Source organism: Aethina tumida, chromosome 1 (assembly GCF_024364675.1).
Source record: "Aethina tumida isolate Nest 87 chromosome 1, icAetTumi1.1, whole genome shotgun sequence".
Taxonomy (NCBI): domain Eukaryota; kingdom Metazoa; phylum Arthropoda; class Insecta; order Coleoptera; family Nitidulidae; genus Aethina; species Aethina tumida.
The window spans coordinates 16626452-16653736 of NC_065435.1; the positions used below are offsets into that span (position 1 = coordinate 16626452).

At 26.5% G+C, this 27285-nt stretch overlaps 2 protein-coding genes across 2 annotated transcripts; one reads left to right on the plus strand and one right to left on the minus strand.

The window, feature by feature from the left end:
* Window positions 1-1167: 1167 nt before the first annotated feature.
* On the minus strand, window positions 1168-22816 carry LOC109600562 (peptidylglycine alpha-hydroxylating monooxygenase). Its single transcript, XM_020016766.2, has 10 exons — window positions 22668-22816; window positions 22446-22503; window positions 22305-22392; window positions 19705-19783; window positions 18904-19030; window positions 17738-17786; window positions 17137-17291; window positions 10723-10865; window positions 7026-7078; window positions 1168-6437 (listed from the first exon to the last, which is right to left on the minus strand). Exons 1-10 carry the CDS (start codon window positions 22785-22787, stop codon window positions 6269-6271), a joined length of 1041 nt encoding a protein of 346 aa, XP_019872325.2. The 5' UTR covers window positions 22788-22816; the 3' UTR covers window positions 1168-6268.
* Window positions 22817-24080: 1264 nt separating this feature from the next.
* On the plus strand, window positions 24081-25963 carry LOC109597020 (receptor-interacting serine/threonine-protein kinase 1). Its single transcript, XM_020012683.2, has 3 exons — window positions 24081-24345; window positions 24404-24678; window positions 25712-25963. The coding sequence occupies exons 1-3, from the start codon at window positions 24186-24188 to the stop codon at window positions 25838-25840; spliced, it is 564 nt and encodes a 187-aa protein (XP_019868242.1). The 5' UTR covers window positions 24081-24185; the 3' UTR covers window positions 25841-25963.
* Window positions 25964-27285: the final 1322 nt, after the last annotated feature.

The following is a 27285-nucleotide window of genomic DNA, read 5'->3' on the forward strand; positions in this document are numbered from 1 at the left end:
TACCGATTATATCGTTCTTTCAATCCAATGAGAGAAAAATTAATATAGATCGATTGTAACGCACGTTTTATAACAATTTTCAAGATTTGGTAATGTGGAAGGAGTGGAAGTCCAAGAAAAAACAACAGGTTTCAGGATAAACAAATTTTATCCTACTCCAAAAAAGATCCTTTTCTGAGCAAAATAAAAGGTCTACTTGAGATACAACTTGGAATTAATGTTTCTTCAAGTACCGTAAGAGACATATTCTTACAAGGAGGTCTTCAAGCGAGACGGCCAGCCAAAAAACCACTACTATCACTATCAGGTCCCTTTAACACTGGACTTTTAATAATCGAGCGATCTGATGAAATCAAGTTTAATCTGCTTACCAGTTATGGGATTTTATATGTAAGGTGACCTATTCATAAAAAGTTTAACTCAAAGTTTACCATACTCACTGTTAAACACTTTGACAAGTCAGTTATGGTATGGGGCTACCTTTAGGGATTTGGAATGGATCCTCTGCTTTGAATAGAGGGTATCATGGATCGTTTTATATATTAATATTGAGGAACAATATAGCACCATATTCAGATAAAAATATGCCACTAAAACATTATTTTCAACAAAATAATGACCCGAAGCACACTTCAAAATATTTGAAGTAGTGGCTTTTAAGAGAAAAAATTAATGTTATGAAGTGGTCATGTCAATTTCCCGATCTAAACTCCATTAAAAACTTATGGGAGATAGTGAACAACAAAATAAAAGTCAAAGAGTATAGTAATCAGCAAGATTTATTCGCGGCACTACAGTAAGCCTGGCAAAATATGGATACAAATGTTATTGACCATTTATTACTTTCCATGAAAAAAAAGGTCTTTGGAAGTTATTCATAAATGGGAATACAATATGTTAGTGTAAAATTAATTAAAATACTAATTGCAAATTATTTGTAGTAATAAAACTTTAAATAGCATACTTTTTGCCAGACGAAAACAAATAATTATCAGTAAAATTAAACTCTTTTTTTTATTGTTTAACTATGTAATTGTTAAATTTATAAAGGGAAGTTAATTTTCAATATACATTTTTTTGAACATAATAAATTTTAAAAAGTTGCTCCACTTTCTGCCAACACTGTAAGTTGGAATCCACAGGGAGATTAATAAAAGCAATATTAAATGAATTTATAAGATTTAATCACATACGAACATATACTTAACAAAATATACAATAAATCATCTATATAATGCAAAAATATATAACATTAACAGATATACTTAAAAATATCACAACGCACTGTTCGAATTTAAAATTCATATCCTTGATTTCGCCCTTCTCCATTGACAGAAACGCTAATCTCAAGAATATTAATTTTTAAATTAATAACAAATCAGATCAATAATTTAATTTTTTTGTATTTTTTTGGGGTCTATATACTATATGGGTCACAAACAAATACATACTAGAGCAAAATACATTTCCAAATTGAATTTTTGTTCAATATGTATCTATTTTAAAGTAATACGTTTTTTTAAGTTTATATGCCTATATTTGTGGTATACATATTTTTTCAAGAAAAATAGGTTTAAGTATAGTTTTTAGTGAAGACAATAATACATGTAATTATGCGACGCATTTCTTCAATTTCTCTATAATCCATATAAAGGTTCAATTTATTGTAATATTAATAAATTAAGTTTTTAATAGAATTAAAAAATTCATGTAATATAGAACATGTTTCAGCTAAATTTTGATGTGCAGCATGTACTTTCGAAGGATGCTGATTAAACTGTTATTTTATATACATATACATATATACATTTAATTAGGGGTCTCCGTGCAACTTTTTTTTAAATTATTTATTTACATTTTATATTTACATGGGTATATATAACAAGTTTAGTTCAACTATTATCAAACTAATTAATTATTAATCGATTGATTTGATCTAGAAAATTTAGCTTGAATTATTTTGCTATCAGTTGACACAGAAACATTTTTTTGAAGGCGAACATTAATGTTACAAGTTAGTTAGAAGATCATCTGTAAAATTTTGCTAGATTTGAATATAGACCCAAAAAAATATTGCAAATAGCGTTAAATGCATGTATGTACATAAAAATTACTAGTTGCTTTTTTAATAAATTTTTGGCTCATTATCTATATTTACTATGCAATTTTGACAATCTTATCTGTTTTTTGTGCTATACTAAACATGAATTATTTACAGTACAATCCGTTTTTCCTCAATAAGACCATTTTTGGTATTAACTAAATGTATGTGCTCTTTAGTATAAACATATTCACATCAATCAAATTATCAAACCTGTTAAAGAGAGAATTTAATTATTGTCTTTAATATTTTTCTCTTCACAAACGTATGTCTATATTATGTATTTTGTGTTCAGCCTTTTTTTACAAAAACATTGACAATATTGATTAATTTTGTCGAAATGTCAGGACTATTTTCAACATTTTATGAGGCAAATTTGATAATTTGTATCTGAAGAAACACATCTAAAATACAGACAGGTAAATCTTAAATATGTGTATTGGAAGATCATGTTTAATGTAATTTTAAACAAAATCATACTACGCATAGAGAAATTGAAAAAATGTGAATCATCCTTTGGAAATTTTAATTACACATATTCAGTATTCTTAAACATCAATATACCTAAAGCTACGGCATTTAAGGTGATCCAAGTTTAAATGTAATTGAAGATGTGATATGTTTTGGAATTTTAAGTTTAAATCAAGTAAAACATTGGGAATTACATCAAAGTTTTTTGTTTATATCATTTTAGTCGTATTGGTCACATTGCCATTTTGATGATTGTTTTAAATGTCGTTTTTATATGTAACATGATTCGATTTTAATTTAAAACTAGTCCTGTATTAGTATGAACACTAAATTTAAGGTAAGTAGTGACACTGGAGTCTTAAGTCAAGTGCTACTTGTAAAAACTAAATGTTATATACCGATGTTTTATTCCAGGACGATTTTTGGTCACAATTTAACTTTCTGTAGTTGTTGTAAATGGAATTTTGAGTATTGTAGTGTAATTAAGAGGTAATAAACAAAATTTGTTATTATTTGTCTTTACAGTTTGAAGAAATATTCAACAGTACAATTTTGTCTGTGTATCTTTAGTTCGATATAAAGACATTCAGTTAATTATTTATTAATTTATACCCGTTATGGTTACAGTTGTCACTAACAAGTCATAATTACATACACAGCATTCGCTCGTAGTTATAGAGGGAGTACGAGATACAAGTTAAAAGTTCTCATACAGCTCCCCAAGAGAAAACAACTTCCCAAGTCACTTTGGTGACTGATACAAAGATTAATCCTAATACAACACTAATTACTAATGTAGTAAGTAGTCAAATTTTAACAACGTGAAATTTTAAGTTTGGTTATCCAGTACATAAAATCCAATTTAAAAAATAAGATTTCGTTGTAACATCTATGATTTCTTTTGTAATTTATTGTCTGATTTAATTAATTTGACACGATTTCTAGATTAAATAATTTTCATCCGGGTAAAGTCATTTTTTATTAATTTAGTGCCCCACAAAGAGGCTTAACAGTCAATCTGGTTTTTAGCCAAAATTTGTTCCGATGTCGCATTTGTTGTCCCATGTCGTGAGGTCTAAAGTCTGGTACCATCATAGTACTATTTTTTTAACACATATAAATTTGGTTTACCTAAGTTTCAATATTTTGAGTCGGTAGGTAATTTTTCGCAGTTCAGGGAGACTAGCTCAGCAGGAAATATTATCTAAATGTAATATTTTGTTTGTTTTCTTTTTAAGGGTCGTACAGTTGGCAATTTTGGTCGATTCGGGTGGTACTTCACAATACTAATTTTAGTCTTCGTAATCCAAAAAAGGAGTAATTGCAGATGGTGTTGTCGTTTTTGGATTGCATTCGTCAATTTTCGGTGTATCTCAGTCGTTAGCACGCATGTACTTAAATTAAAAACGTTTTCGCATTTGGGGTCAGTACAACTTAACACGTTCAATGCACAAAATTAATTGGGGAAATCTGATTTGTTTCGGCGAGTGTCAACCTTTTAATCGGTGGATTTGAAATGGAGACAATTTAAGAAGCTGGTTTTTTTTAATGAACAAAACTGCTTAGTTCAGTGTATCTCAACATTTTTTTTAACAGCCTAGATGGTGATGGAAAGCAGACCATTATTGTTTGTAGTTAAGGGCACCCAGTTTGATTTTTGCAAAATATGTTGATAAACATTGATCTAACGTTACGTCTGGAGAATTTTGAAAGGATTATCGCCTGATCAACAATGTATGCTAGCAGTGATATGTAATTGAACCTAAATAATTTTTACCTAATGCACATCAAACCGCATAAATAAACAGTAATACAACAAATGTTTCCTATATTAGGGGAAGATTATCAATATTAAGAGCCATAATGTATGACTCCAAGAAATCAATTACATAATTAAATAATAAGAAGGATGTCCTGAATTATTGATCTCAAGATCTAATGTGTAATAAAGTTGTGTGTGAGTGTGTGTCTGTGTTAATTTGTAAAATTCCAAGTGTACTTAATAGTACACCTCTAGAATATAGTAGTTTCCGACATATTTATATATTTTAGTTGCCATATTAAGTCCACTTGGAAAAGTGGTGGTGAGTGTGGTGTAAAAAGTGTTTGTAAGTCAATTTTGGTTAGGAAACGGCGGACGAAAGTAAATTTTAGAGGCGTTGATTTTTTAACGTTGCTCATAGTTAGGTAAGAAACAGATGTATGACCAATACGACTTGATTGAAAGAGAGAGAGAGAGAGAGACACAGAAGTAAACATTGATTGATTACAAATACCTTCTATCACGTAAATTTACTTCTGAAAATGCATCAAGACAGTTTATTCCAGTCCAAGCAATTGTTCTGTGAGGTAGATGGTTTCGATTCACACAAATAACATGGAACTAAACATACTCGAGAGACGACACCCAGCAACATTTTGTTTATTTTTGAATTTACAAATTTGTTGATGATGAGGGTAATATTTTATAAACTTACAGCTTATGTATGTTGAAAATTTGTTTGTGCGTTTTTACAATCTAAAATTGATTTATGAGTATATTAATAGTTGTGCGTAGGGTCATTATATTATCAATAATTTTGTGCGTAACATTCTTTAAAAGTATTTTCTAAATGGGTGAGGATTTTGACTCCAGATTGGTATCTATAATGATGATGGACTTGATAATGGTGTTGATACGAGAATTTTAAATATTTTGCTTTGTGATAAGTTTTTAAGACCATAATGTTTAAGATGTAAGAATATACTGATATATGAAGACGCGTAACAGCAAAATAAATCAATGAATGAAAATGTTGTTGGATATCAGAAAAAATTGAAAATTTTTGTTCACCAAAATTCACTTATAGGTAGAGGTAGTTGCTGTGTAATTGGGTTATAAACATGGATAACTAAGCACTGAGTATTGCCCTGAGTTTGCATTAGGAAATTTAACGAAACTCATCGAACTAATTTGAAAATAACGTCTTGCATTCTTTAAACGTATGTAATGCATTTTCAGAATTTTTGCTTACCTGATTAAGATTTATCTAAGTACTTGTTCATCAAGTGCAGCAAACATTTATCGTATTGAATTCATTTAATAATGTTTGCCAATTGGTTAAAGTATAAAATTTATGATATGCATTTTTTAAATTTTCGGTTACTTGAAAAAAATCTGGAGTCGATTTTACAATTTTATTTGATTGAATGAATGCAGTGTGTCCTCTTAAGTGTTTGCTGTAGTTGATGAATAATGTTTTCATTTTACTAAAATTATACACAATTTCTTGAGATTAATTTTGATTCAAATAATTTAGTAAGATAATTGACTAGACAAAACTAAGAACAAATCATTTACACAGTATTTATTTCAAAGTAAATAATTTGAACAAAATGTGTGCAAAATACCACAACCAAATATTTCCGAAATTAGAATGTGTGCATAATAATTAAAAATAATTAAAAAAAAATCAAGAAAATTTGGTCAATGCAGATATGGTGTAAGAATTCCCATACTATTTGAAATATATTTGTACTTATCTAAATGCAAAAAATAATTTCTAATAGTGCTTTTGAAATAATTTTATAAAAATATGATATAGACTTTTAGATACTTTAGGTATAATCTCTTTATATGTTGAATTGTTCTACGAATAATCACAAGTAGTAATAGTAGTAGTTAAGTAGTTAGTAATAGTAGTAGATGTTGGTCGTTCAGTCATATAATGTAGAAGCCTCATAGTCGGGAATGTTTTTCAAATGAGAAGATTTCCAATAAAAATATGGTGGTCCTTCACTTGAACAATACTTCATATTAAGAGGTTTTCCATTTTCAACATAATACATTAAATAAAAATTACACATTTCATCTTTGTTTGTCGGGCTGAAAAAGGTATTTCAAACATTAACACTAATTTTAAAGTACAATACTTTTGCAGACATTGTAATTTATGTTTTATATTTCTAATGTGATTCCAAAAAAATTTTCATATACAGTGGTGGCCAGATAAGTAGTACAGAATTTTAAATTAAACATTTTGTAAGATATTTCCAAAAAGGATTTGTATAAAAAATATATTTTAATATTCTATACGTTTTTTTTTGTTCTCCAGATCTAAATCCATTTGAAAATATATGGAACGACATGAAGTCTCGCATTTTAATTATGTTAGATTATCTGGTCACCACTGTATGTATAACTAACTTCAAGGATAAATATTTAAAAAATTTCGACATATTTTAAAATATTTTTTAAATTATATTTGGTAAAATATCTATATATTATCACTAAAATAATTAATTTACGTCGACGTGACCTCTCAAATTCACATAAATTGCTTAAGAGAAAGTTACGAATTTAAACTTCCCCCATCAAATATAAATGTTACATTCACTTCATTTAAAGTTATTCAAACGATATTTAAAAATTAATTATTACAATGTCTGCGAAATAAAACAATGCAGCACTTACCCAACTTTAGTTACATCCCTCCTGGACCTACTATCCATGGTACAGCGGGCAGCCTTGAATAAAAATGGGTAAAAATCAGTACAAAGGATATTATTGAAAGTAACGTCTATATTTAAAATCCCATCATCATATTTTATAATTTACTGATCTCCGTTTTGGTGGGATATTTAGCAATAAAATGAAGAATCTAGGCTACAATTTCTCGAGCAATGTTAAAATATTTGTTGAAATTTATGAGGACTTATCTAATACTAACAACCCTCCAGTCTTATATTTTGTCTCTATCATTTCTAAATTCTTTTTGTTACAATATCAATGGCTAAATTACATTATTATAAAAAATCCTAAGAATTATTTGAAGGAAAATCTTGAGGCTCCAGAAAAATTGACATATTAATAGAATGGCAACGAAGTATTTGTCAAGATTAAATGTAGATGAGAACAGCGTTTTCTTAGAACGACTTGTGCCAATGTTACAACTATATAGTTTAGGCATTTGTTATCTGTGACCTTTAACTTTTTTAAAAACCAAATGCAATGTATTTTGTTTGTGTGTATGTATTCAGTTTCAACATGGGAAATAAAAGATTTCCAAACTGATAAATAGTTAAGGTATTTGAAATATTTGTGTTAAAAACACACAAAAAATCAAAGTTCGATAATTTAATTTGTATATTTAATATTATAAATTGTTAATTTCTCGGTATTTTTTAATACTGAATAGAAACCAACCATTAAAATATGTCCTAGAACTAAATTAATAACATTTTTAATTCTATTACTTTGAACTTTGTAGAATTCTCTTAAAATAACTATTGATTTTTGTTTGATAAGCACCTATCTATCAGTTTGAATCTGGATTGCTGGCTAAATACACTTCTTCATAATTGCTTGAACTGCAGAATTATTTTAAAACATATTGACTTAATAGCAGTAGCAAAATATTATCACTTTCTGGTTAATTGAATTGTTTATTTTGTTTTTTTTTTTTGTCAAAACAATTTGACATATTTTCACTTAACATTTATTTAAAGCCACAAATTATCTATGTATAGTTATTATACAATTTGTAACAAATATATTTAATTTTAAAATGGTTTAAAAATGTTTGGTTATCGTAAAACTGTTGGAATACGAATCAATAAATATATCATTGTCTTTTATTTACACAATATTCTTGACGTCTCATTTTAGAAGAATAACATTGATAATTTTATGATATAATCTATAAAATTTATTACTAAAAACATGACATTGAATGTTTCTGTGAAAATGTATTTTTTATATATTTTTAAGTAGAAAAATAATAATTCTGTGGATTTCATATATATATTTTTATTTGAAAAAGACATAAATTATTACATTTATTTTTCATATTTTAGATGGAATCTTTGTATACCATAAATTATATTATGTCAGTAATCAGTATCAGTAATTTTATTAATTATTTTTCAGACTTCACTTTTAAAAGTAGAAATTAAGTAAAATTTAAATGATTTAATAAATATTCTTGACATCTCATTTAAAAAAAAAAACATTAATGATTTTATGGATTATAATCTATATAATTTATTATCAAAATTTATTGCTAAAAAATGACATTCAATGTTTCTGTGAAAAATCATTTTTTTATACATTTTAAGTAGAAAAATCATAGATTTCATGTACAGATTTTATATTGAAAAAGCCATATAATGTTTTAACTTGTGTAAATATCCCCAATGATTTTTCATATTTCAGCTGGAATGTTTGTATACCATAAATTAAATTTTGTCAGTATAGGTGAAATGGAAACTAAATAAAATTTAAATAATTTAATAAGTATTTGTTTATGGGAAAACTGTTGAGATACTACTGAATAAGAAAACAGAATTGTGTGCGCAGTACTCAGTAGGAAAAACCTTAGAAAATGAATATTTCTTTCAGAAAAATCGAATATGTAACACAAACTTCGAATCTGAATTAAACAATAATGATCCTATTTAAGGTTTCAGTTATCCCCTGCCATGCCCCACCCTAGTTGGGGTGGATAGAGAGGAGTAAAGTCTAATTTTAGTATTAGCTATAATGTTTGTACACCATAATTTAAATTTTGTCAATATAGGTATCATTAATTTTATTAATTGTTTTCCAGGCTTCAGTTTTAAAAATAGAAATTAAGTAAAATTTAAATAATTTAATAAATATTTTTGACGTCTCATTTCAGAAGAAAAACATTGATAATTTTATGGAAATGAAATCAATGTTTCTGTGAAAATTTGTTTTTTATTCATTTTTAAATAGCAAATTAATAATTTTATGGATTTCATATACAGATTTTTATATGAAAAAACCATATATTAATCAGCTGGAATGTTTGTATACTATAAATTAAATAGGTGTCAGTAATTTTATTAAAAATGGAAACTAAATAAAATTAAAATAATTTAATAAATATTTATGTATGGAAAAACTGTTGGGATACTACTGAATAAGAAAACAGAATTGTATGCGCAGTACTCAGTAGGAAAAACCTTAGAAAATGATTTTTTCTTTCAGAAAAATCCAATATGTAACACAATCTCCGAATCTGAATTAAACAATAATGAATTTATTTAAGGTTTCATTTATCCACTGCCATGCCCCACCCTAGTTGGGGTGGAGAGAGAGGAGTAAAGTCTAATTTTAGCATAAGCTATAATGTTTGTATACCATAATTTAAATTTTGTCAATATAATTTTATTAATTATTTTCTAGGCTTCAGTTTTAAAAATAGAAATTAAGTAAAATTTAAATAATTTAATAAATATTCTTGACGTCTCATTTCAGAAGAAAAACAATGATAATTTTATGGATTATAATCTATATAATTGGTTATTAAAATTTGTTGTTAAAAAATGACATTCAATGTTTCTATGAAAATTTGTTTTTTATACATTTTTAAATAGCAAATTAATAATTTTATGGATTTCGTATACAGATTTTTATTTGAGAAAGCCATATATTGATTTTAACTTGTTTTAAATGTCCCCAATGATTTTTCATATTTCAGCTGGAATGTTTGTATACCATAAATTAAATAGGTGTCAGTAATTTTATTAATCCCAGGCTTCAGTTTTAAAAATGGAAACTAAATAAAATTTAAATAATTTAATAAATATTTATTTATGGGAAAACTGTTAACTGAAAAACTACTCAGTAGGAAAAACCTTAGAAAATGAATATTTCTTTCTGAAAAATCCAATATGTAACACAAACTCATAATCTGAATTAAACAAACAGGCCATGCCCCACCCTAGGTGTAGTGGGGAGAGAGGAGTAAAGTCTAATTTTAGCATTAGCTTATTTCTCCTACCCCTAAATAATTGAATTTTGATTAAGTATTTTTTCTGTTAAAAAAATCACACCGTGTTATTAGAATCAACGTTAATCTATACAAACAAAATCGACAAGAAAAAATTGATTTAGAAAAACTAAAAGATCAATTTTATATGTATTTTTAAAACATTATTGATCACAATTAGTTATACAGGTCACAGAAACAATAATTCCTCCATAACTAATTAAGTATAATAAATATTTAAGGTAATAAATTGTATGCCACCATTTTGAATTGACAGTAAAAGATAAAAATTGTCCACCACCATTTTGATGAAAAATAAATCGTTCGCATGCGTGATGGTCCCTCCACTTAAACACATTATTGATTAGTACTTACCAAAATATCGCCATTTTTAATTGATGTATTGTCGAAGACTGGATAGAACATTTGGGGGGTTAAGGGGTTTCTTTTTCCTAGTAGCGTCCATTGATCAACCCCTTCCTCATTTAGCTGAACACGGTATCCGGATACTACTCGTCCTGTAACAGAAACATTACTTACTTACACACCTGTTGAAAGTAGAATTGCACAAAATTACCTAACAAAAAAATGAGATTAGAAGATTTGTCGAAGAATTCTTATACCACTAGTAAGATTATATTTTGATCGAGAATCTTTGATTGATAACTGGTGAAGCTGACCGGATCAATGATGCATCTGCACCCGGGTGCACCACTATCAGTAAAAAATTTATTAATGGAAATTAATCCATAATTTTTCCTTTTGTTTTTTATCAGAAAATGTTTAGAACGAACAATGTTATTGTTTTAAGCACTGAAACTGAACATGGAACTGGTATTATTCGCGAAAAACTGGAAGAATTTTCAGGTACGTGTTGACTCTTCTCTATCAAAATACAAACTCAGACTCCGATGCAATATTGCAGGAGCATTATTGATTTCGGGACAAGGACAGGCTCTATGATGTTGCGTAGGTCGCAGCTGCACATTGCAACTGCACTTGTTCCGTGAAATCCGGGGACGCTTTCCCCGGGCATTCGAATGTTCCAGATACTTCTTAATAAACATCAGCGCTAAATATAACGGGGAAAATCAATAATATTTTAATACTTTTCTGCCATCCTATGACGTTTAATTAATTAGCCAGATAATTAATAATAACTTTTATCTTCATCGAAACGCAGATGTGGACTGTTATTAGTAAATAAATAAAATATATATTAATTAATAATTGCTCTAATTTTATGATATTATTGACTCCCATGCTGCAAAACTGTTTTCTTTACCTCCCAGAGAGGCCTATTACTTGTATAACATTTTTTATATTTAAACAATGAGAAAAATTATTGGGGCATTTTTTGTGAAAAAAAATTACTGAATCCATTAAAATGTTACATGTGGCGAAATTAAAAATAATATTTTTCGATTGAATTTATTGTTGAATAAGATGACCTAATTATTTTTTAACGTAAAAAATAAATAAAAAACATAATTGAGATATTTAGGCTACACTGAACTGGCTGTTCCAAAATGTTTAATTTTAGTAGTCTGATTCTGAATTTTCTTTAAATGTTAATTGTTGTAAACGAAATATTTTCTAAATTAGAATGTGTGCATAACAATTAAAAGGAATTGAACAAATTCAAAAGAATTTGGTGAATGCTGATATGGTGTAAGAATTCCCATATTACTGTTTAAAATATATTTGTACTTATCTAAATGCAAAAAATAATTTCTAATAGTGCTTTTGAAATAATTTTATAAAAATATGATATAGACTTTTAGATATTTTAGGTATAATATCTTTATATGTTGAATTGTTTTACGAATAATCATAAGTAGTCATAGTAGTAACTAAGCATGGTAGTAGTGGTAGTAGTAGTAGTAGTAGTAGTAGTAGTAGTAGTAGTAGTAGTAGTAGTAGTAGTAGTAGTAGTTGTAGTAGTAGTAGTAGTAGCTATTGTCGTTCAGTCATATAATTAAGAAACCTCACAGTCGGGAATGTTTTTCAAATGAGATTTTCAATAAAAATATAGTGGTCCTTCATTTGAACAATACTTCATATTAAGAGGCTTTTCATTTTCCAGATAATGCATTAAATAAAAATTACACATTTCATCTTTGTTTATCAGGCTGAAAAAAGTATTTCATACATTAACAGTAATTTTTACTTACTTACTTTAAGAACAATTTTAACTTAATTAATTTTGCAGACATTGTAACTTGTTTTTTATATGTTTAGTTTGATAAACAAAAAAGGGTCATTTTTAGTGGTGGCCAGAGAAGTAGTACATAATTTATAATTAAACAGTTTGAAAGATGTTTCATGGAAGGATTTAATCTAAATGTTGTCCAATTAGTATAAAAAATATATTTCAAGATATATATTATTGTTCTATGTCCTTTTTGTTACGCAGGTTTACAATGTTATTAACAAATATAAAATATCATAGTCAATAGAAAATGCAACAAAAAAAGTTTTAACTCATTTTATAGATAGATAAATTTTGAGAATTATTAAACGAAATTCTTTTTTGTGTTCCAGGCAAATAAAACATGAATTAAGAAGAATAGAATATCAGTGTGTCCATACGTCGACTGTATGAACAAAAAATACAAGGATGTACTCAGTAAAGAAACCAATTGGTAATTGAAAAAAATATTTCAACAAAACTATGATCTTAGTTATGACTAAAATTTATGTTGTATGACCATTTTTAATTTATGATTATGACCGTAATTTATGTTTATGATCATTTTTAATTTATGGTTATGTTGTGGTATAAGAATTTTTTAAAATAATTTGGAATTTCTCTATAAACAAACGAATCAGCTTAATGAATCCACCACGTATATGTAATATATGTACATATTTAGTATTAACAAAAAGTAGAGCAACTTCTTTAAAATTCAAATAATTTTTGTCCTGGTTATTATGTTCAAAAAAGTGTATATTGAAAATCAACTTCCCTTTATAAATTTAACAATTACATAGTTAAACAATAAAAAAATAAATAGTTTAATTTTACTGATGATTATTTGTTTTGGACTGGCAAAAAGTAGAGCAACTTATGCTATGTAATACTACAAATAATTTGTAATAAGTATTTTAATTAATTCTACACTAATATATTGTAAAACTCTCATTATTAACAACAGATGTCTAATAATATTTAGATCCACACTTTGACAAGTCTCTTGCAAAACCGCGAATAAATATTGCTGATTACTATACTCCTTGTGTCTTATTTTGTAGTTCACCATCCCCCATAAGTTTTCAATGGAGTTTAAATCGGGAAATTGACATAGACAGTTCGTAACATTAATTTTTTCCCTTAAAAGCCATTGTTTCAAATATTTTGAAGTGTGCTTCGGCTCATTATCTTTTTGAAAATAAAGTTTTAGTGGCATATTTCTGAATACGGTATCATAAAAAAATAAAATGATCCATGATGCCCTCTGTTCTAAGGAGAGCACCCATTCCAAATCCCGAAAAGCAGACCCAAACCATTACCGACCTGTCGCCGTGTTTAACAGTGAGTATGATAAACTTTGGGTTAAACTTTTCATAAGAGCTCGTCTTACATATAAAATCTCATCACTGCTAATCAGATTAAACTTGATTTCATCACTCCAGTTCACTCGTTTCCAATCATTTAAAGTTAAAGATAGTAGTGGTTTTTTAGTCTGACCTCGTATGAAGTAATCTCTTACGGTTCATGAAGAAACATTAATTAAAGTCGTCTCTCAAGTATTTTAATGGAACTCAGGAAAGGGTCTTTTTGGTGTAGGATAAAATTTGTTTATCCTGACACCTATTTATTTTTCTTGGTCTTCCAATTTTATTTTTTCCTCTCACATTACCAAAACTTGAAAATTATTGCAAAACACGCGTTACAATCCAGCGATATTAATTTTTCTCTCATCGGATTGAAAGAACGATACAATCCGTGATTTTAATTAAGAAAATTATTTCTTTATTATTTTTTATTTATACCTAACAGAATTATGTTTGTATAAAGTTACTCTACTTTCTGCCAATACTGTATTTGAAACAGGCAATATTATGATGCATTTCTTTATTCCATTTATTACCACTGATTTAATTATTTTCAATCAACAATGGCATTTATATATGAACAATAAAAGAACATAACATAAATAACAGTATAAAATATTAAACGAGTATTTCATTTTATGTTGGAATTATGTCCCATTACTTATCTCAGAACGCAAACAATTCTTGGAATCCTTCGTTGACTAAATATTTGTCTTCTCAGTAAGTTATACAATATGTAGTTATATATGTATGAATTCCATTACTTGTATGGCCATCTTGTCAATTACAATAAATAATGAATAAAATTCCGAAAACTTTCAAATAAATGAATGAAGGTTCGAAGTGTATTATCAAAATTGATATGAATGGATCAACTTGTGCAAGTAATCTGCTGATGTTGTGACATTCTCGCCGTCGAGGACACCTAAAAGATATCAGGAGATTCGAAATTCCACTTCGAAACCTTCGTAAATGAACTCAATAATTATTATTAATTACATCAGAAAAAACAATTATGTATTAAAGTTAACCCGTGTTTTTTAAATATCACCAAAGATGCCAGTCTTTGTGGTACTTCAGTAATTATGAATAATTCTAGCATTAATAATCACAGAAAACTGATTAAAATCTATGTTCTTGTTTGTTGATTGTTTAGAGAGCCATTTCATGAACATTCCATAGAGATGCATCTACTTTAGTGAACTGTTTTAATCTAATTATAAATTCCTGTAATAATTTTAGGTTTTAAAATCTGATTTTCAGTACACACTCAATAATGTAATAATTTAAATTTAAAATACAAACCATTAAAGAGAAAAATGTATTTTTACAATGAATTTTACTGATTCCTATACTAATATAGTAATATGTAATAATTTATGTATGTAATATGTAATAATTTAAATTTAAAATACAAACCATTAAAGAGAAAAATGTATTTTTACATTGAATTTTACTGATTCCTATACTAATATAGCTATGAACTGATATAGTTGTTTAAAATATACGTTTATATCTCATATGTAATTAAAAAATAATAGTTAAAACAAAATTCCATAAAAAATTCTCAGACTAATATGTGACTTGTGACACGTATTGGAATTTGCATAAATATTACTTTAAAAAACCATTAACATTTTTAAGTTCTACCTAAATTTTATCCTAGATTATTTTACTTTCGAAATTCTAACTAATTTGAAAATAACGTAGAAATCTACTGATATCTTACAGAAAATTTTAAATTTAGTCGTAGTATTCAGCGCAGATCTTTCGGAGACATCCTGTATTTTAATAAAACGAAACTTTAGTGTTTGTTGCTGATCGATGTTTATTTATCGAATTGATATGTGGGTTATCAGTAGTCCAAAATGAGAGAAGGATACCCTTTATTTGTCACAGTGTGGTTTCTAAAATCTATTTCCTATGTCCGGACTTGGAAACCTCAAGAAAGTTAGAAAACCGAAATAATAACAGAACAATGACAACGCAGAATTATAGGAATATAGTAATTCTCAGAATAATTCTTTAACGAATCTAATTTTGGCATTTTGATTCGTTTTAAAACTAAAGCCATTTTTTATAAAAGTTTAAATTAATTATGATTTGTAGGTATTAAATTTTATTAAATTCAAATAAAAATTTTTAAAAGTGCCATAAAAAATAATAGAACAACAGTATATAATTATATTGATTTATCATGTAATTGAGGTAATGACTATAATCAATAATCCACATGACATTAAGACTTGGAATTTACTTTGAATGATTCGAATATTCAATTTTATAAATATTTATAAATAAATATTTGACTATTTTAATAGTCCAATACTTAATGAACCTAGAGTTGTTAGTTTTAACTTAAAATAAATATTGGTTGTATTTTATTTTTAGTGATTTGATCAGACTGGATAATTAATTATTACTTCACACATACAAACTTTAATCTCATCTTATTTGAAGAAGGTATTAATTAACTTCAAAAATCAAAATGAACATTCAACATTGAACCTGGCAACCAATTCAAATATTCAATTTTATAAATAAATTTACTCACATACAGTGGTAACAGTTATAAGTACAGTCAACAATTCAGATGTAAGCGAGATACAAAAACAGTCTCTTGTAGTAACATCGACTTTTTTTATAATAAACAACAATATAAACAACGAATTTAAGTACAACATATTGTTAGTTACTATTTTTGTAACATTATACAATTTTGCCCCATCTTACACAAACTAAAAGGATTATTAAATGTGAATAACTGTAATTGAAAGAAGACTGTGCTGAAAACAATTATTTATGTGATCAGTTGAACAAATAACTTTCAGTGATAAGAAGTAATTCCACAACCGTACATGCCATAAATATGAACTGTGAATAAAGATTTCAATCGTAAGAATTGATATCATCGACAAATAAATAATTCCGGGCAATTTCTTCTTTATATTGAAACATGAGGATGTGATCAAATAATTGTACCGATATATTCGATTTCCATTTTAAAATCCAAATTTTTATTCTCAAACTTACTAAAAAATTGTTCCAAATTCATGGAAATTTATTTCGGTTTTAATAAGGTGTTCATAATAAATTATAAGTTGGACTAACAAAAAATTTCATTCATGTATTCATGGAGCATCTCCCAAAATATTAGAGAAGGAAATATTTCGAATACGTAAAATGCTAATTTTCTATATAATAAATGAAATTATTGTAAAATGTTCATACCTAATGTGTGGGTATGTGTTCTATAAGCAAATGGAAATATTTCGGTGTTCGGGTCTTCTTCGTTTATTTTACACATAGTTTCCATGTGGGTAATGTTGTTTGGTGGAATGATCCCACCGGTTGCGAGTAGCACCACGCCAGCCAGTTTCGTTTGCCTAGAAAATATAAAAGATACTACGTCATTACAGGAAGTAAGTCTATAAATATGTGGTGTGGTCCCTATCGTAACATTTTATTATTCGATTTAAATGAATAATCGATTAAAAGTATAAATAAATCAATGAATGTCATAAAAATTGTTTTCTGTATCTCACCACCATCCAAGTTAGTGTATTTCCGCATACAAATAATATTGTCTATAATTAAATCACTCTGGAATGATTAATAATTAATATTTTTGGGACAAAGTTGGATGGGATATATTAATAAATTATTCCCATTATGTAAAATATCGAGTAAAACATATTACATTTATATTATGGGGATGAAAACGTATGAGCCACACTGCATATATAAATTATTGAAATTAATAAAACTTCAAATTTAGTAATTAAGTAGCATTAATTGAAAAATAATAAAAATTATTATTATTTATACGTACGGTTGTTTGGTGTATAGTAAATTCAGTCCTGAGTTGTCTCTAAGATGTTCTGAAAATAAAAATAAAAATTTTAAACAGATACAGATTATATAAAATGATAAATATAATTTTAAATATTTTATTGATTGTGCATTACTGATGACTTTAAAATTTAATATATTATTATAGTATAATAAACAATTTACAGTAATAATTAAGCAAATTAACTGAGTTAGCAGTATGAAGAATATCAACTGTATCAAACATATCAAATTGTCATGAAAGTGAAACTGAAGCTAAGAGTGGATACATTACTGCATTTTTTACAATAGAATAATTACATTAGAATAAAATGTCTTATAATACTTAAATTATTCCATAATATTATAAACTGATGTTGAAACTGATTTCTATGTTTTTATAATTTTGGAGCAAATATTTTACCGTATTTTTATACGGTATATTAATAAAATATTAGAAGAAAATTTTCTTATTAACGAATTAATTAATGTATTAATGTATCAACTGAGAACAGTATCAACCATATCAAACATATAAAATTATCATGAAACTGAAACTGAAGCTGAAAGTAGATACTTTACTGTATTTTTTACATTAATTATATATTAAATTAAATTATCCCATAATATTATCAATTGAAACTCTATAATTTTATAATTTTGGGGCATATATTTTCTATTTTTTTACATTAATTAAATATTAGAAGAAAATTTCTTATTAATGAATAAATTAATGTATTAATGTGAGTATTAACTGAGTCAACAGTATCAACAGTGTCAACCTTACCAAACATATCAAATTATCATGAAACTGAAACTGAAGCTGAAAGAGGATATTTTACGGTATTTTTTACATTAATTATATATTAGAATAAAATATCTTATTAATGCTTAAATCACTCCATAATATTATCAACTGAACTGATGCTGAAACTAGAGATTGATTTAAAATATAAAATTCACCGTATTTTTAGAATATTAGAAGAAAATTTCTTATTAATGAATAAATTAATGTATTAATATATCAACTGAGTCAGCAGTATCAACAGTGTCAACCGAATCAAACATATCAAATTGTCATTCAAAAACGAAAATGTCGAATTAATCTATACCATGTAATAATCAGTGACAAAATCTATAAAATACTTATTACAAGTAATCATTTACCGGGAAACTTTTTGGAGTAATGGATTTGTAACACCAAATATTTAATTTCAGTGTTACCGCCAACTTGAAAGCCCACATCGTCCGGGAGTTTCAAGGCTTTAGCATTTCTAGCCCAAGCGTAAATCACCTAAAACAAAAATAATATTCTAAATTAACATTTAGGGTTTTTCAAAAAAACTTCATATTAAAGTAAGTGCTAAATAATTTTGATTACGTAAAAAAGCAATAGCGTAAATTAATATTTATTATATTATGATTTTTATCATTTTTATATAAATATGATTGATATTCATATAGACAGATTTATGTAATTAATATCAATTTTACTATTTTACATATAACCTTATGGTCTAGAAAAACGTAGCCACACTGTGGTTTTATTAATAATAAAATATTTTATGTAAAACATGACCAGAATTAGCATAAGATAGAATTTTAAACAAACATCATGTACATGATATTCGAATTACCACATAATTGAATAAACTACTTTTTTAACATAAAATTTACAGGGGAGGCAAAAAATATTTCGAATTATATTTTAAATAGACATTTAAAAAAATATATGTAAACCAGTCTAATCTCTTGAGTAACAAATTATCAATACTTTATAATAACGTTGATAATTTCAACATTGATATATTAAAAATCATTTTTAATGTGATAAACTACTATAAACTAAGTTAGAAAACATTAATTGATAGTTAAATAAACATTATTTTTTATATAAATAGTATTTTGAAATATATATATACATTAAAAAACTAAAATTTATGACTATTTAACATGTCAAATACATACGTGGGATCCCTTTGAACATGGAGGTGCCGAATCGAGGTTGCTATCAGGATCTGACATGGCTCCCATTTCTCCACAATTCCTGTATAAAATAAAATATTTTCAGTACTTATATTTCATATAATTTTACAACTTTTTTAATAATTCTCGTTATAATCAAGTCACGACTCTTTAATTAGCTGATTACGAACACCTTTTGTATACAGGGTGGTCTACCTAACTCAGATATTTTTTCAAAAGGTTTACTTCTTGACAAAGATACGAAGATTATTTGACATTTTCGCTTTCACAACCAAAATTTCAGATTGATATTTTTTTTAGTTATCTATAAATCTCAAATGAATTACCCTGTATATGTGGTATATAGTAACTACAATAGAATGTATTAAATATTTTGTTCGAATTGTTCAAACAATCATTTAAGCTGTGTGCAGGTGTTGCAAATTGCGTCAATAAAGTAATGTTTAATTAATTCATATGGTTTCTGGTTATAATATGGTAATATCGACATTTCTAAATGATTGTGCAGTTTAAACAAAACGCATCGGACTAATTTCATAATTATTCTAATTAGACATCTTACGAATTGAGGTTTTAATTTCCTTATAAACTATAATAACTTACGGAAAAAATATAAAATATTATTAATTAGATAAGCTTGTTATACAAATTTTACCACTTACTGACAAAGTAGCCACAATTTATATTTGTACAAAATTTAATAAATATAATATAGGATATTTTTTAAGAAAATAAATGACACTTAAGTTTAATCTGATTGTAAATATATGAACGTTCACGCTGATTGCATGACTTGTCTATTCAATTTTTTTAACCATTTGAAAATATCTGACCATCTCTATAAATTGTTTAATTTTATTACCAGTTCTCGATATGTAGGTCAGTTTTTTCTCTACCCTGTTTGGAACTACACATACCAGCCAAAAACAACCAATTTGGGACATTTTTATCAACTTATTAAAATATTGATACTGATAAAACAGTTTAAAAAATAACGTACATATAAATAAAAACAAGTTATGAATTTTTCTTTTGTTTTGTATTTCAAAGTTTTATTAATATTATTTGATTTTACATGTGATTGTAGACACTGCACAGGAAACACATTATGTTAATGTTCAGTATTATCAATAAATAAATTGTAAATTTATCATATGAAAAATACATGAAGGTAACGGGAATTTTTTTATTAAATAATATGAATTTATTGACTTTTTACATTTATAAAAAACAGATAAGTAATTGCATCAAGCCGATGAAAATAAAATAAAGCACATAATAATAATTTTTCACAATTTCAATTTATTTATATTTAATTTATGATAAATAATTTACTAACATTTATCAGATTACTTTTTTTGATAAAAAGTGGCTGGTGGTAAATAAGAATAAAATCGAAGATATTAAAATACCTCTATTCGTTTTTTCTGTATAATTATGTTTAGATGATTTAATTTTGTATGTACAGGGTGATTCACCTATTTCATTAATTAACTGGAAAGTATTCACTTGAAATTTTTACAGTGGTTATGAACTAGGAAATGAAATTTTATTCAAAATAAATTATAAAAATAGTTCAATTCAAGTCATATTTGCAATAAAAATTTCAAATCAATACCTTTCTTCGTTTTTCGTTCACTGTATATACAATGAGGTGGTAAAAGTCGTGCTTTATTATATATCATGGCCAAGTTCCTTGATAATCCGAGACATTTTTCAAAATTTCAAATTTTTCGCCGCAATTAAATATGTATTTAAAAGATGTGCAAAAAATTTGTTTACAAAAATTATATTTATTGAAAACATATAAATAAAAGTACAAAATATGTGTATTGAATTTAAATATTAAAAATTAACACATTTATTTCACTTCTCTTGATAATTCTGAAATGAAAAGGGAACTCGGGTACATTTATCGAGAGCCACAAATAATCCTTCAAAGAGCCGCAATTTGGCCACCTCTGTTATATATTATAAAAACAACCAACATTCCAGAAGTAAACGAAATATTAAAACTGTCTTCTGTTGTGTAAATATTCACCTGTAACAGCTATTTTTCTAAGCATGTTAAATGCTCATAATTTTGTAACTACTAATCAAATTTTAATTAGTAAAATAGCATTAAATTCAGAATAAAAATATCTTTCCAATGAGGTATCAGAAGACCATTCTATGGTTGATAGTGGAAATGCGATTCTAAAGAAATTGGCACTTGTAAACTTTATGGGAAAATTTACTTAAACTATCAATATTTTATTTATACTGTTTTTAGTCGAGATCGACATGTTGGTCTATTAAAAATTTATCAGGTGGGAGGGCTTTTTACAATCTCACTATTTAGTTTAGCATTGACAAATATAATCACGAACTCTCTAATTGGTACTAGTTTGCATAATATGTTCATAATATAAACATGATTTTCTGGAAATTCCATCCAAGTCATTTATCAGTTGTAAAACAATTTAAGGAAAATAAGTAATTTACTTGTGGTAGTGATTGTGTTAAACTTAATTTACTATAAACTATTTTTGTTTAAATGTGTGCATATTTATGTATTATCACAGTACTAATATATTAATTACCAAAAGTTCTGAGTTGCTCCTGGTTCACTGCATCCAAAAAGCAACATATGGTGTGCGACATTCATTGTGGCATTAGGCTCGAATCCGACTAAAATTGTTTAATTAGCACCAAATACATTAAATAGCTTATTTAATTCATACCTATATAAAAACCATCTCCATCTACTACTCTTACAGGTGTACACAGGTATAACTCATCCTAAAACCATAAAAATCAAGTGACATCCTCCACAATGGATACCATTTTAAACAAATTCTATTTTGTAATAATTGGTGACTCTTTTTGAAAATTTAAAATACGACTTCCCGCAAAAAATTTTTGTAAATTTTCCTATGCAACCCATTATACCTAAACATACTCACTCTGTATGGATAGACGTTTGGCATCAACAGGGGATATTTTTTCACTTCTGAGCAACATGTTAATTGAAACGTTATTATAAATATAACACAAAATAAACGTAGCATATGGGCCCTCGCCATTATTCGAGTACAAACAATCGATTTACTGTTACTTCGGTTTGATATTCTTCGTTCCGTTCGACGCCAGAGTTGCCATGTAGCCTCAATTTATATCAATTTGGGAATGATGCGCAAAGAACTTTTTTTTATTCAAATTGGGAAGTATGTTTTAAGACAATTTTGGTAAATGCAATCATGTCTTCATGTATTATGGCTTTTCCTTACATACTTGTAGTTTTTCTTTGAAAGGGCATAGGAGAAAAGCCTCAAAAATGATGATTATATAATTAATAACTTAATTGTATAAGAAAATATACAAACTAAAAAGGTTTTATGGCAACAATTAAAACTGAATATTTATTATTGAAATTAAATAAAGATTTGTTTAATATTAACAATTGAATGTACAATTTTTAACCGTACATAATTTTTAATAAACAACTTGTCAATAATATATCATATTGGTACTAATTTATTAAAGGTTCAGTCAGAAATACAATTTTATATTCGAAAATGCCTCAGTCAATCTATACAGTGACGTCCCTATGTTAACATCTACAGTCATATATTGGGAAATTCTGTTATGACATAGACAACAACGTTATGACGTAAGTATAAACGTCCAACCAACATGTGGGTGTTCTACGAATCCTCCACAACCATATGACTACCAGTATAATTGTTTACTTGCGAATAATTATTTAGATTTCTGTATTGATTTTGTACTTCATGAAATGTGTTTTATATGAAAGCTTTAGAGATAATTGAGTTATCATTACGTTTATTTATGCGTTATAATAAAGATTAATGAATTTAATAAATACATTTGGAAGTGAAACATTTGAAAATGAATATCTCAAAAAATTTAAATTACATATTATTTGCTAATAAAATTAATTATCTATGGATATTTTAACTATTACCTTTAGTTATATTAAGCATTTCTTGAAACAATATTTTATTATTCTTAAATAAACTTAAAACTTTTCCATAAAAAAAAATATTTTAGTCTAAACATCAACTTGTATAATTATAATAATAATTAAAGTGTCATTAATCTGTGTTTAGAATTTCAAATAGAACCTAATTAAGAATAAATAAATTTGATGGTTTTTGGTGTTTTAATCGACACTTCATATCGTTCCGTAAGTTTTCAATGGGATTCAGATCAGAACTTTGAGCTCAGCCAATGGTGAACTTATTACTAATATTAAGCTCAAAGTAATCTATAATAAACAATATCGTGTAATTAAAATTTGAAGGTAGATGGCACTTTAAATATAAGTAAATTGTAAAGCGCAGTCGCGACGTGCTCAGTAGTCTTGTTTTGACAGCTGTTAGTTAAGTACATTTAAAGCCTGTCTTTAAAAATACATGTGTAATTTCTAGTCGAACTGATAATTATATGAAATAATAACAATGAACGACGAAGATTTTGCCACCGATGCAATGCCTAGTCCACCCAGAGATTTTAAAAAAGAAAATTCATATCAAGAAACAACGGATGATAAGGGATATTCCGAAACTGAACAGACTAAAAACAATGAAAATTCTCAAAGTAGCTACAAAAGGCCTTCAAGTAAGTTCAATTCAATTTTTTGAATACAACTAAACGTGTTGTCAAACTTGTTTTCCAGACTTAACCATGATAAACGTAAGTCACTCACAACATGTACATGTAGGATCAAACACAACTATTGTTTTTAACAAGAAAGAAGCAAAAAAGAAGTATCAAATTAATGAAAATATTAAAGTGTTAATGGGAAAGACTAATCCACTGACTAAAGATCACATAGCATTTTTATCATCTCATATTGGTGAAGGCTGGAAAAATGCTGCAAGGGCATTAAACTACTCAGAAGGTCAAATTGACCAATTTTTTATTGATAATTGCACACTTGGACTTAGGGAGGTGAGCTTGTTTTTTATTTTTTGTTTAATTATGTTGCGACAAGATATCAGTTTGTAATAATCATTTTGTAATTGTCGGATTATACTAAATTATTTATTAAATATGTACAAGAATGTAGAGAAAGTTTTATATTAAGAATACAAGTAAATAGCTTTATGAATAATAAGTTATGAATCATAGTGTAAACCATATCTTTTAAATTTCAAAATACTACAGACTTTTTACAAATTAATATTTATGATATGCAAGACGATTTTTCGTAAAATACCTACTTAACTGGGAGCAAATGGATAATTGACATTAAATAAACCTTCCAAGGAATAAAATAATCCCGACTATTATCATCAAATTTTAATTCATTAATTATTAATCCTGTAATTATATTTTGGTTTTTCAATATTTTGTTGAGGTGTAAATTCTATATTATATTTTCCAATTTTTCTCTCAGCTATTTGCGATATCTATACTTATCAGCGATTTTTACTTGTAAAGGAGAAAAATATCGGACAAAGGTACAATTTAAAAAAATCTGCTCCAAGCTGTGATCCATTGTCAGGAACTTTTTATTGTTAAAATATTACATTTTAATCACAATTAGTAATTTTATAGTTTATCTACACATGTCCACATATACTATACAATGTCCATAAAATTGTTAGTACTAGATATTTGATAGTGCTGTGCTTGAATGTGTAATCAGATTTTAAACATTGGTTTATCGAGTATTTGTTTTACAGTACTATTTGTTTATTTTGTTTATTTATATTTTTATAAAAACTAAACCAAAATGCAAAAGTAAAATTTTTCCGTGTTGATAGGCCCCAACTAACTCTTGACTTTAGAAGGAGGTTCTAAATATTAATTTTTTTTATTTATTTGTGTATTTATGTTTGTAAATTGAGTTGTTTCGACTTAATCTACGAAGTCTTACCAATAACTATCTTGATTACTAATCAAATTGTCATGTCAATTGAAATATATTTTATCAGAATTAAAATACAATTTGTAGACAATACAAAGATTATTTTTATAGGTAATATATCAATTTCTTCTGGACTGGACTCGAAACGAAACTGATAAAGCAACAGTTGGTAGACTAGCGAATGTTTTGTGGGCTGCAGACGAAAGAGATGCCGTGAATAGATGGGCATTGGAAATTTAATTAAAAAATATAGAATCTCGTGATTTATTTAGTCTTATCCGTACACTTATACATTATACAAAATTTTATTTACTTTTATAGATTATAATTTACAAATTGAATAAAATTAGTTTGTTTTTTTAATTTGTATTTTCTAATGTATTCACATTAAAGCCAATAAGAACCTAAGAGGTAAGTAAACATGTTTCCCAACGATGGAAATTTTTTTTTTATTTGAGACAAGATAAAATATTAGAATATTTTTCCTTCCTTTTATTTTTATAAATTACATATTTAAAAATTAATAAATAAAATTTTGATAACAGCTTAATTTTTCAATCATTTATTTATTTATTGAATTTTGCACAACTCGTAGTTAGTCCGATTTTAAATACTTAAACTGTAGTATAATTGTTATTTTCAATAAAAAGAACTTTAAAAAATTAAATTAATTAATTAAAATCTCTTATGTAAAAGTCTACGCAAAAGAATTGAATTGTTCTACGAATAACCACAAATGGTAATAGTAGTTAAATAGCAGTAGTACTAGATGTTCATATTAAAAGATTTTCCATTTTCAACATTGTACATTAAATAAAAATTACACATTTCATCATTGTTTGTCGGGGACATTGTAATATAATATTTTTTTATAAAAGAATAAAAATTCTCATATACACCGGTGGTCAGAGAAGTAGCAAAAAATTATTTAATTTAAATATCGTCAAAAAAGGATTTAATTTAGTATAAAAAATATATTTTTAATATTCTGTATGTTTTTAGCTTGTTTTGACGCACATATTTATAAAATTGTGGGATCATATTCCTAAAATTTCGGCATATTCTATATTTTTTAAACATTTTTTAATTTATATTTTGTTAAAACATCCTTATATTATTATTAAAATAATTAATATAAGTCGACGAGTCCTCAAATTCACATAAATTGTTTAAGAGAAAGTTACAAATTAAACTCTAACCCTAACGCTTGTTATTTATTCTCCTTCTATCAAATATAATCTATCCATGGTACAGTGGACAGCCTTGAATAAAAATAGATAAAAATCAGAACAAAAGATATTATTGAAAATAATTACAATACTTTCCAGACATTGTAATTTATTTTTTATATTTTCAGTTTAACACCATAAAAATTTTCATGTAGCACAAAATTTAAAATTGAACAGTTTACAGCAGATATTACTTTAAACGAACATATTAGTGGATTTAAATGATCAAAGGAATACCACATTCAAATGCCACTATTTAACAATACTACAATAGTACGTTACCTGCGTGTAAATACAAGTTTATATTAAAGTGCAAATTAGTTATTTTCAATATACAGTAGGAAAATAATACACATTTTATTTGAATATAAGTTTATTGTAAATTCTTTGGTTAAACGTTATATACAAATATAATTTTACTGCCTTAAAAATACAAATTAAAAAAGAAATGCAATG

Bases quoted from the DNA above. Each gene is read 5' to 3' on its own strand.
- LOC109600562 (XM_020016766.2), bottom strand. From the start codon at position 22,787: ATGGCGAGGGCCCATATGCTACGTTTATTTTGTGTTATATTTATAATA. The intron at 22,393-22,445 runs GTATGAATTAAA...AAACAATTTTAG, and splicing joins TGGAGATGGTTTTTATATAG to TCGGATTCGAGCCTAATGCC. The intron at 10,866-17,136 runs GTATGAACATTT...TTTCTGTTACAG, and splicing joins AACACATACCCACACATTAG to GACGAGTAGTATCCGGATAC.
- LOC109597020 (XM_020012683.2), top strand. From the start codon at position 24,186: ATGAACGACGAAGATTTTGCCACCGATGCAATGCCTAGTCCACCCAGA. The intron at 24,346-24,403 runs GTAAGTTCAATT...CTTGTTTTCCAG, and splicing joins TAGCTACAAAAGGCCTTCAA to ACTTAACCATGATAAACGTA. The intron at 24,679-25,711 runs GTGAGCTTGTTT...TTATTTTTATAG, and splicing joins GCACACTTGGACTTAGGGAG to GTAATATATCAATTTCTTCT.